This window comes from Morus notabilis, unplaced genomic scaffold (genome assembly GCF_000414095.1).
Source record: "Morus notabilis unplaced genomic scaffold, ASM41409v2 Scaffold518, whole genome shotgun sequence".
In the NCBI taxonomy this organism is placed as follows: domain Eukaryota; kingdom Viridiplantae; phylum Streptophyta; class Magnoliopsida; order Rosales; family Moraceae; genus Morus; species Morus notabilis.
In genome coordinates, this window is record NW_010366577.1 from 1,396,686 (window position 1) to 1,409,146 (window position 12,461).

The window sequence follows — 12,461 nt, forward strand, 5'->3', positions numbered from 1 at the left end:
ATGAATTTAATCGATTAACATTTAATTTTGAAGATGATCCCTTAGCTTCAAATTAAATTGTAAATTTGTAATTTGTAAATATGTATTTACTTTTTACATTGTATTTGTAATTTAATAAACAATGTAAGTTTGTACAATTTGTAATTCGTCACAAAATGATTGCACTCTTTTTTCCTTGCCAAGTTTTTATCCCAATTGGGTTTTTCTTGGTAAGGTTTTTAATGAGGCAATCATGAATTACAAATTTAAAAATTAATAAAGAAATAATTTTTTTATATAGTTCGTGTGTTCATTTCAAATTTAATATATATATAAATATAATATATATATATAAATTGTAACACTAATATATATATAAATAACTTAATATTAAAAAAAAGTTTAAAAAATTCGGGCAATTCGGGCGGGCTCGGGCCGCCGAATACAAGCCCGCGGCCCGTTCAAGGTGAAATTCGGGCTCGGGCGGGCGGCCCCAAAATCTCGGGCGGGTCGGGTTCGGGCTCGGGCAAATCCTCGGGTTTTTTGGGCGGTCGCGGGCGGCCCGTCCAAAGTTCCAGCACTACATATAACACAGCTACATGTATATACATACAGATATATAAAAAATTAATGGGGAGTCTTAGTGGTAGGGAATATGTATATGCCGATTTCTGAGTAAACGCGTATGCATGCTAGAGAGAGAGGGGCAAAATTGAAAGGAGGTTTCAAGAAAGTTGAAGGATGAAATGAAAGTTTCATCATAAGTTGAATGGAGCTTTCAAGGACATGAGGATCAATGCAGCTTTCAAACCCCCCCAATTATCAATTATGAATTTATGATGATTGATTATTATTAGTGTTGGAGACAAGCATTGCTTTCCAACAAATACATTCTTTTATATATATAATCGAATATTCTAATCTAATCTAATCTAATTCTAATCTACTACGTACCCCTAAATTCATTGGCTCAAGGGTCATATTCTCTGACGAGATAAAATTTTGCCAAATTAATCAACAATTAGCAGTAATGGTGTTGAAAATTGACTAGCGATAAGAGCTTTTTTTGATTTTGACAAGCCTCCACTAAGCATAAGTACTATTACGATTTTTTATTTTTATTTTTAATGATCTCTTCATACAAACATAAGGGCCCTTCCAAGCATGAAAAAAGCTTTCTTTTACACTTCCCACTTTTGAAATTGCGACAAGTCTTTTCAACAACTACTCTTCTTTAATTAAAAAGTCTTACTCTTGCTTTTCCATGAGTGTGAGTAAATTAATAATATATATATATATATATATAAGTATACATTGGATTACAGAGAAAAGGCTACTCTGATTAGACGATGGGCTTAGGCACTTAGCTTGATGAAAGAGAAGCACCAACTTATTTGTGATCAAGACTCCAAAACGACTCCAAAACTACTCCCTCTAGATCGGTAAGGCATGTAAGTATTTTACACCTGACTACCACTTTGTGCCAAAAAGAAACAAACACCTCTAGCAGGATTAAAAAAAATTAACTATTAGTAGTTTTTTAATTTTTAATCGTTATATTTATATAAAAAATTATCTATTTTACATATTTTTAAATTTAATATAATTTTAATCATATCTAACGGTTATAAACTGACACTATTAGACTTATTTTGTTAAAAATAATTCCCTAAAAATCTTATAATACAGGTTTGATCTTAAGTCGGACACTTTAAAAAACCAGACTACTCATCAGCACACTAACGTCTACTGTTGGATCAAATACTGAGCGGTTCTAAATTCTAATGCACCCAAGTATAGATGAAATTAATGAAGCCGTAGTCTAAGTGTATCAGTTTTATTTGGTAAAGAAAAGAAATATATTTAAAAAAGCTCTTGGCCTTATAACAGGTCAATGAATTCATGTAACACCAGTTATTTACACGTGTAACGTTAAAAATTAAACAATTTTAAAAATACCTATTAAAATAGAATCTCTATTTATTTCTACTTTGAATATTAACTCATATAATTATAACTTTTAGATTAGAACTAATTAAAGAATATAATTTTTTTAAAAGAGATATTTTTAATAAGTCAGATATTTAAAAAAATAAAATTAATAACATCACAAGAAAATTTGTACATATAATTGGGCTAATGTAACCTCTCATAAATGTCGGAGAGGAATTTTAGTGTGGAAACCGATCTCTACTTGGATTTCTTAAACTGGGGCTCGATTTTATAATCTCGTCGGTGTTAAATTTCCCATCTCTTTGAATCAAACCTTTCCAGGATGATCGTTTCCAAGCATCTAGTGCCATGTAAATAGGTAAACTATAGATAAAGCCTCCTGGATTCTCCGGACCCTAATCTTAAATAAGACGGGTATAAGAGCAGATACGGGAGGCAAATAAAACACATAATATGCACTCAATTATAAAAAAAATGTAAAATCATATTTTAAATATCATTCATATTTTGTGCTCCTTTTAACATTCAATTAACGTAAAAGATAAAAAAAAAAAAAAAAACTAATGCAAAATATTAAAGCTGAAACAATTAAGGTTAAATTTAAAATGTCCCAGAGAAAGAGACTATTGTGACGTTTGGTAAGGGGATTCGTACTCCAATTTAAATTATGGTTCATAATTCGTTATAATATTTTCTCTTATAAAAAATACACGTAAATAAAAAATAATTTTAATCTTATAATTTTAATTCATGAACAAAAATCGATGAGGTAAACTTCAAGACCAATGTTAATTTTTTCTTTTCTATTTTTTAAAATTTAAATATAAACATAATTTTTACATCAGCTTTAACGAAAGATAATAATACAAAAAAGAAAAAAAAAAAAAAAAAAAACCTAAAACCCTAAACCCTATTTGCTTTGCTCTCGTTCTCGATCTCGCCCCTCTCTCACCGGACGTCCGACTCCGGTCTATTCTCAATATCTAACGGTGATTTAGCTCTTTATTGTTCCGTCAGTCTCAATCTCATCTTCCACCTGTAAGCCAAGCTTCTCCATTTCATTTTCTGTTTGTAATTTTTTTTTTTTTCGGTTTGAATTTGGGATTGATTTTGTGTTGGATAAACCAAATGTCTTGTCTTTGTCTTTGAGGAGGAGATAATTTGAGCGTTTATGTTATAATCGTTCTTTCCTGAGGCTGAGGAGATGATTTGAGACTAATTTTGGTTGATTTCTGAATTGGGTTGTGTTCTTTCTTATAGTTTGTTCTTCTGATTAGTGATTACTATTGCTTTTATTATGTGTCCACAGAATCTAATTCTAAAGATGCCTTCAAAGTCAAAGAAGCAATCAAAGACACTGTCAAGGGTGTCGAATTCTGATCAGCATTCATCTCCTCGGACTCCGTCGCTGACGCCTTCTCTGGACTCTGAAACCAGTGATGAGAATCTTATGCACACCCTGGAAAAAGCTTCAGTGAAGTATCCTTCCCTGATCGGAAAAACTGCTTTCATTGGCCAAGTCACTGATATAGAACAACACGTTTCTAAGTCTAAAGGATACAACATTTGGCTATCTGAGTCGTCCATGGTCGCATCTGGGTTCGCCCCCGGTTCCTTAGCATCGGTAATTTGCCCGTTTTAGCTTTATAGATATAGAAGGTATATTGTTTTTCAGATTTTGTTTTTGTCTTGCAGTTCCCACTTATAAATAAATTAGTTTGTATCGGCCTAAAGGAAGAATAGTTGATGAATAATCCTGCACTGTATTGGAAAAATAAGAATACTATTGAGGCTGATTCGCTAGAGTAGTATTGTATCTATGAGGTTACATGTCCACTAAGATGGGAGTATAATGTAGAAACCAACGGAAAATAAATTAATAAATAAATGTGTGTGTGTGTATATGTATATATGTACGGAGACTTTTGCTAATTTCTCATGTTACAGCTACACTGGCCTTTTCTCTCTTTCTTTCATTTATATGCAGCTTTAGCCAAGATTATGCTTTCTCTTGTTGGAACATCAAAGTCAGTTGTGTTTTTCTTGGTGCAGTGAGGAATTTCTGTCTCTAGCACTTTATTCCGTTGCATTTTTCTTTTGCTCTTGATGTCCGTCCCTTTCCTTTTTGCCTTTCATTTGATTCTTGCCACTTCTTATATCTCAATCTCCTTGCTTTTTCTTTTTGACTACTGAGAACTAGCTTTAGCTGTTATATTTTTGTCATGTAAACAAATAGTTAAATGTATATGATGCAATAGTTTTGCTCGTTCGCTTTTTCTTCATTTTCATTTGTCACTTCTTTTCGCAATAACATTCTGATCCCTTTATGCAGGTGTCTTTCCCTTCGTTAGATAGTAAACATTCACATTGCTTTCCTCTCATCTCATTAGCAAATGAATGTGCTAGTACTTTTGGATGTCATTTGGTTGATCGATTCAATGATGAAGCAGGACTCTATTTTGCTCTTGCAACGATTTGGTCTTCTTCTAAGGTCTGATATACAATTATCTTTACTATTTCTCAGCGTAGTTTAGTATTACGAGTCTATGCCATGGAAATTGTTTGATTTCACTGCAACATATGTGAACAGTGTTAGGAGACCTTTAAAAACACCAAAAGATTATCCATTATAATATTTATAGCATTCAGGTGTGATAATTTACGTTTATACCTTTCAGTAAATTCATACATTTCTGGCTGAGTTTATTGAGGTATCAGATTCAGTTTCTATTTATTATTTTTTTCCCTCTCTCTTTGGTGAGTAAAGGTCGTAGTAATATTTATTCTCGTTTATGAATGGTTACTAGCAGACACTTGTTCGATCAGATTTCAACTATTTATTTATTTATTTCATCCTTCTTTATGAAATATTATTATTTCAAGTATTAGTTGTTGACTTAATACATTCGTTGCACTTGGTAACCTTAAATAATATTACATTATTGATAGGCGAGAAATTTGGTTAACATAATTTTCTTTGGGTCAGAAAATAGCATCAAGATACGCTACAGGGTTTCATTCCATGGCCTGGAGTTATCTACCATTGTATCCGAGTATAATTGATCTTCTAGTATAAAAAAGGGAACTAACAAATATCAGCTGATGTAATGGAAATGCTTTCCACCTATACTTCATACTTCCAATTGAGGTTTGCCGAAACACATGATTATTATTTTTACTAATAACTCTTACTTCCATTTTAGGTTTGCTGAAACATATGTGAATAGTTTCACTTCTTACTTCCATTTGGGGTTTTGCTGAAACACGTGTATGATAATCGTCATCAAACACGTCAAGGAATTACCCCATCCATGTTGTTAAAAACTTACCTATACTTCATGTTACAGACTTCAGAATGACTGTGGATCTAGATTTTAATATTTTACCTAAAATTTTTGTAGAGATCCCAAGCCTCTGAATCAAAAGAATCGGGGTTTACATTTCAACTCTTATTAATTTTCAAATACGTTTTCCACACATCTTTTCTAAATTTAGAATCATATGATTTAAATTCTCTTCATCCCAGGTTGCAAAAAGTGGAGTGAGGTTGTCTTCGAGACTTTCAGACACAATGGGAGATCCTACATTGGGTAGGGTTGTTTTCATATATCCTGCGCAAAGTCAGACAGTACCTAGTCATTTAACTAAAGATGAAAATTCACGTAGCAGCAAGGTTAATCCTCTTTTGGTTTATAACTGCGATGAATTATTTTTAGAGCTGGTACACTCTAGGAAATTAACCAAAACCAGTGCTTCTGTGACGATGTCTTCAGAAACATCTTTTGATTGTTCCGAAAGTGGAGTGGTTGGACCTTTATCCCCTAAGACACCAATGAATCAGATAAAGGTTGGCTCTTCAGTTATAAATCAGTTAACTTCACCTAGATGTGATGATTCTAAGGCGAACTTAACCAACTCAAATGGTCCGTCTTTTGATACATTTGACATCATGAAGTTATTAGGGGAACAAGGTGTTACTAAAAGGCTTATTGAGGCACGAGCTGCTCCTTTTTTTAATTCTCGCTGCCTACTTCGAGGAAATCTTGTTACCATACCGGTACTTTCACAGCTTTGTCTCTTCCAAGTGGTTGGCGCTAAAAAGTTGTTGGCAGATAGAACTGACTATGGTTCGACCAGTGAAAGCAGCAATAATCTGCTACACAAGGCTTCTGAATCATTACAAAATTCAATTGATGCTTTTATCGTGGTGAATGAAACAAAAGTATGCTTATCTTTACCGTCAAAAGTGGCGTCAAAAACTCCAGAGAGACAAGTTTTGTCTACAGTTGACTTCGAATTTATGGATGTTAAAGCTGATTCCAGAGATAATAACATAAAATTGGGTGGTCTTTCTAAAGAATATGCAATTTTGAAGGATATCATAGTTTCCTCTTCAGTAAATACTTTATCAAGGTATGTTTAGATTATACATAGTTGCATTTTGAAACATGGCCTACATTTTTTACTACTGAAATTCTAACTTGGATTCTTAGAGTTCAAATTGTGTAAAATGTTGTCATGAAATTATCAGAATTTTCATTTGAAACAAAAATCTTCCATCCATTGGATATATGAGAAGTGTGGTTTGCCATATAAGGTTTTATTTCCCAGCCCTAAGACAAGATAATGATTGAAACACTAAAGAAACTTATATTCTAACTGATTTTACTTTCTTACTGAAAGCATAACCAAGGTAACAATATAGTGGGAGTTCTAGGAAAGACATGCTTGAAGAAGATGAACTATATAGATTTAATTATATATTCAAATAGCTTAACTTTCACTCTTTACATTTTAAAGAACGGAAATCTTCAATTTTCCTTCCACTACGTGTTGGAAGATGATCATATGAGTAATCAATTGTCTTCTTTTAGGAGGTATAGGAACTAATACAGTCTACATGTTGGGCGCGTATGGTTCCTGTTGTTTCCTGAATTTATTATCATCCTTCATATCATTGTAATCATGTTTGAATGTTGTATTGATTATTATAGTTAACATTCATGTTGATCATTGATGTAACTATTTAGTCTTGGTTTACGAACTACAAAGGGAGTGCTTCTTCATGGTCCTCCGGGCACTGGAAAGACTTCTTTGGCTCGATTATGCGTTCGTGATGCTGGTGTTATTATCTTCTCTGTAAATGGACCTGAGCTCGTAAGTCAATATTATGGAGAAAGTGAGCGAGCTTTGCATGAATTGTTTGAATCCGCTCGCCAAGCTGCACCAGCTGTGGTTAGACTTCCTTCTCTGTACATACTACATTTATGCCTTCTATTCTAGGATTATTGTCACCTCTATGTTTAGCATAAATGATTTCAGTGGAGTCAAAGGATGGTGAACTTCATCAAATTCCAGAGTTTTTTGTGAGTATAAAAGCACCTCAAATTGAGACCAGTGAGTCTAATGTCGAAAACCATCTGAAACTTGTCTTCAATCTGTCTTATAAATTGTAAATCTCAATGTTTATATGGGTGGCATAGATGCAAGCTAAAATATGTCATAGGAACTAGGGAAGTTATCCTTATGATATCCAAGATGACTTTTATCTGACCAAAGTTCAATGGTTTATTCTTACTAACTAAATCTTCCTCTTTCTAATGCATTGTTTAGTAATAGGTTTAGTTTGCAGGTATTCATTGACGAGTTGGATGCCATAGCACCGGCAAGGAAAGACGGAGGAGAAGAACTATCTCAAAGAATGGTTGCTACACTGTTGAATTTGATGGATGGGGTTAGTAGAAGTGATGGGATACTTGTAATTGCTGCTACCAATAGGCTTGATAGTATTGAGCCTGCTCTCAGACGACCTGGAAGACTTGATAGGGAAATTGAAATAGGTATCAAATTTATTCATTTATGAAGAACTAAAGATTAAAGAATACAAAATCTCAAAACAGAGGACAAGATTTCCTCCAGCAAGACAAATAGGAAAACTCCATATTCCTAAAATGGAACAGGGTGAAAAAAGGGATATATTCTTAGATTCCCAAGATGAAGCTGTCTATAACCTGCCTCTTTCCTAAGGAACCTTTCGGAGTCTTTCTACTTAACATTTCCCATTATTTCCCATTCTGATTTGAAGTCCATACTATATAACGCTGTCAAATTGTGGCTTTTATGCTTTAGACACCTCACTTGAGAAGATCAGAAAATGCAATATATCGAAGTTTGTTTCATTTATAAATCTAGAATGGGTGTGACTTTTTTCTTTGTTTATCTTGGTTTGAAAATTGGTTTGCAGGTGTGCCATCTCCGAAGCAGCGGTTGGAGATCTTGCTTTCTCTTCTGGGTGACATGGAGCACTCACTTTTAGACGTCCAAGTGGAAAACCTTGCTATTGCTACACATGGTTTTGTAGGTGCTGACCTAGCTGCTCTATGCAATGAGGCAGCCTTGGTTTGTCTTAGACGTTATGCCAAATCAAGAAATTCATATGATAATTTGCATGGAAAGTGTATTCCATATGAAGATTGTGACGTAGTGAAATCTGATTGCTCAAAAGATACAGGATACAATGTAATTGATTACTTAGATTCTGCATCTTCATCCATATCAAAGGGAACAGTATCAGATGACAACATACACGAGGTTCAGCATTGTGTTAAAGATGAATTTTTATTGAAAGTGTCTTTTGAAGATTTCGAGAAGGCCAAAATGAAAGTAAGGCCCAGTGCTATGCGAGAGGTATGCTAAATATTCCTTCTTTGGGAATGAAGTGTGGCTGTTTCATGTTATTGTAGCTAGGTCCGTTATCCTAATTAAGCTTATTTAATGTAACATCTGACAACAACAAAGAGACTTCCTATGCGTTAGCAGTTATCCATTTTGCCTTTATCTACAAACCTACAAGACGATGGAAAAGCTTCCTATTACCACAAATGATATTGATCCATCTTAGACTACGCCCCTTAGTACATCAATGTGAATTTATGTTGCGTCGTATTGTTTCTTTCAGTGTTTCATATGCTACAATTCTCTTTCTTCCTGAAAGAAACAACTTTTGTAAGCTCATATTATAAACTGTCATCCAAGGAGAAATTTTGAGCTAGATTGTTGAAGGAAGAATATGGTTGTTTGATTACCTGTTTCCATGCTTTTGTTTTTTTGATTACCTGTTTCCATGCTTTTGTTTTACATACTTCTAGGTAATACTCGAGGTTCCAAAGGTTCGTTGGGAAGATGTTGGGGGCCAAAGGGAGGTTAAGAATCAATTAATGGAAGCTGTAGAATGGCCACAAAAGCACCAGGATGCATTCAAGCGTATAGGGACCCAGCCCCCTACAGGTGTTTTGATGTTCGGTCCTCCTGGATGCAGCAAAACTCTAATGGCACGTGCAGTAGCTTCTGAAGCAGGACTGAATTTCCTTGCTGTCAAGGGTCCAGAACTTTTCAGTAAATGGGTTGGTGAATCTGAGAAGGCTGTTAGATCTCTGTTTGCGAAGGCAAGGGCCAATGCCCCATCCATCATATTTTTTGATGAAATTGATGGTCTTGCTACTGTACGTGGGAAGGAAAATGAAGGGGTTTCAGTGTCTGATAGGGTTATGAGTCAACTCCTTGTTGAATTGGATGGTTCGTAACAAATTTATAATTTGTTATGCTCGTCAGTCTACGTTGCGGAATTTTCCCAGCAATTTAAGCTGGAGAAACATTTACATATAATGTGCTTCATGGTTGAAAATTACCTCTAGTTATTTAAATTTTCGTTTGACAAAAGGATTTTGTTTGCTTCAGGTTTACATCAAAGACTTAATGTTACTGTTATTGCTGCAACGAATCGACCTGACAAGATGGATCCTGCTCTACTTAGACCAGGTTATAACACTCTTATCTCTTTCTTACTGTTCATCTCTAATAAAATGCCACAGTTTGCCTGTGGTAACAATGCGCCTACATGTATGTGATTAGACTTATACACCAACTCCACCCACTAGTATCCTAATAATCAATCATCCACACTCAGTTGCGTTGTTGTCGTCATCTTTCCGCCTCCCATCGGAACTGACAACACTAATAATTGATTAATTTCATGGACAGGTCGTTTTGACCGACTGCTATACGTGGGACCTCCAAATGAGAGTGATCGGGAAGATATATTCCGTATTCATTTACGCAAAATTCCGTGTAGTTCTGATGTTAGCATAAAGGATCTTTCTTCTCTTACTGAAGGCTTTACAGGAGCTGATATAGCATCTATCTGCCGGGAAGCAGCTTTGAAAGCTATGGCGGTCAGTTTGGTTTAGTTTGCCATTTGCTTACTCTTTCTCTCTTGTTTTTGTTTTTGTTCTTTTGTTTTGTTTTTGTTTTTGTTTTGTTTTTTGTTTTTGCATTTCTTACTGATTTGTGATTTTTATGCTACCAGGAGAATCTTCATGCCTCAGAAATAACAATGCAACATCTGAGGACTTCTATTACAAAAGTGCAGCCATCGGCAACTCTGTCTTATCAAGAATTATCAACAAAATTTCAAAGGCTTGTCCATTCAAGTGGAAAAGAAGCGAAATTATGATGCCAAGAGTACTCAAGTGGGGCAAATTGATTCCCATGTGGTAAAACTTCTTCCACTACTTGTTTTCTTAGCTTTTCAAATCGTCTTTTGTCATTATGTTAGGATGACAATCAAGGTCCAACATTATGTATATAGAAACTTACAAGGTATGAGACTCGAGTCAGAGCAAAAAAAAAAAAAAAGTGAGCCCACAAAGCTAGGGACTTCAGCTATCGCCAGTGCTTTTCACCTATTCCTCACGTTTCTACATGCCCCGCGATCTTCTCGTCAATTCTCATTTCTCATAACGTAAAACCCTCGAATAAATTGCATCTTTATAGAGCCTCAAGTCCTTGGCCTTGGGCAACAAAGACATCTCCTTTATCCAAAGAGAAGTTACTAAAGCCTAATAAAAAAAAATAATTCTAATGTACCAAAATCTAAACGCATAAAAGAATTCAATTTTAATTACAAATCAGCAAAAATTATATAATCAAAATGGAAAACATAATTTGGGTCAAAATCTATGCAATAAATATATGTATACATATATTTTTTTGTGGCTTCATCTTCTTCACTTCAATTGCATTTCCACTAGCAGCTTGCATACATTATTTGCTCAAGAAATGGAGTAGGTGACCGATCTCCGCTACTTTGATAATACAGGAGTTGTTTCAAATCTATCAAATGCTTCTTTTGCTGGCTCCCTGTGTTCATGACACACTCAACTTCTGCTTCAAGTGGGTAGTCACAAATCTTATCTTGTAGGTCTCTTCCATCCTCCTGTCATAGATCGAGGCTTCATTCCTAATTTCCCAGAATAAAAGATGATTGAGCTGTCTGACTTGAAACAGTAACATAATTTCCAAGTGTGGACATAAGGATGGATTTCCCACTCAGGAAGTGAAAGTAGTGCTATGGGAAGTTAAGAGAGAAGGTATGCACATGAATAAAAGAGTTACAGTGAGAAGGGAACGTCAATCATGTGATCTTTTGGAGGAGAGAATTAGGGTTTATCCTATTCTATTCATGAGAAATGTGCACTCAACTTCAAATGGCACTGAGTGTAACCTATAACTTATGGTCCACTGAGCTTCGCTATTTTGAGATGTCTTTGTGGGAATCCTTTTCAAAGTTGCATTTAGTATCCTTGTGATTAGAACAATAGGGAGGGACATGATGTGGGAAGTGGTCCTTTTTTCTCGTCTATCCTGGCTGGGACTTGTCTTTTAACCTTTTGTGCAGCCATCATCAGGGCCATTCGTCGATTGTGGGGCTAGCATTTCGTGCCCCGCAGCGGGTTCTCTTGTGTCTTGTGTAGAACTATCGACTTTTGTAATAAGCGTGCATTATATATGCCTTTTTAAGTTTTAACGGTTTTCTCTTACAGCGGATGTGGCAGCTGTTGGAAAAGAAAAATGTGCGATGGTCCTCTAGCGTGGCGAGAGGTTTTTGTTGGATTCTGAAATGGTTTTTCAGGTCTCACTGACACTAATGTCATGTGGTTTTTTCTCCTTTATGAAGTAAGCTCGAGTGAAATCTACCGAGATCGGTTCCATAATCTGTCTTTGCTGAATTAGGCTATTGGAGTTGGTTATAAATTAATATTACTAAACATGTTTTGCCTAAGGTAACATCTCTCTCTCTCTTTTACTCTCTCTCTCTCTCTCTAACTTAGGCTTAGTTTGGTATTATTTTTTTCTTCTAAAATCAGCTTCTGCTTGTAGCAGAAGCTAATTTTAGTGCTTGGTAAATCTATTCAAAAGTACTTTTTGAAAATTTTTTCAAGAATCTATAGTCAAAATTAAAAGCAACCTAAAGTCAACTTTAGTTTTTAGATTTTGTAGGAATCAACATAGTACAATTAATGAAACTTTTATAATACCCAAAATGAAATTTAAAATTTACAATCTTCTCAATTTAAAATTCAAACTCGTAATATAATATAATATAATAATATTGTAACAAATAATATCATAATTATATTAATAACTCTAATATTATTATATTATCATATAATATAATATTATAATTATAT

General features: G+C 34.6%; 1 protein-coding gene across 1 annotated transcript; it reads left to right on the plus strand.

Annotated features, from left to right (window-relative positions):
- Positions 1–2,820: 2,820 nt before the first annotated feature.
- On the plus strand, positions 2,821–11,961 carry LOC21409827 (calmodulin-interacting protein 111). The gene is made up of 12 exons (XM_024173858.1): positions 2,821–2,970; positions 3,242–3,556; positions 4,265–4,423; positions 5,459–6,345; positions 6,963–7,167; positions 7,565–7,772; positions 8,177–8,619; positions 9,081–9,507; positions 9,670–9,750; positions 9,973–10,163; positions 10,298–10,484; positions 11,090–11,961. The coding sequence occupies exons 2-11, from the start codon at positions 3,257–3,259 to the stop codon at positions 10,442–10,444; spliced, it is 3,048 nt and encodes a 1,015-aa protein (XP_024029626.1). The 5' UTR covers positions 2,821–2,970; positions 3,242–3,256; the 3' UTR covers positions 10,445–10,484; positions 11,090–11,961.
- The last annotated feature ends 500 nt before the right edge of the window (positions 11,962–12,461 follow it).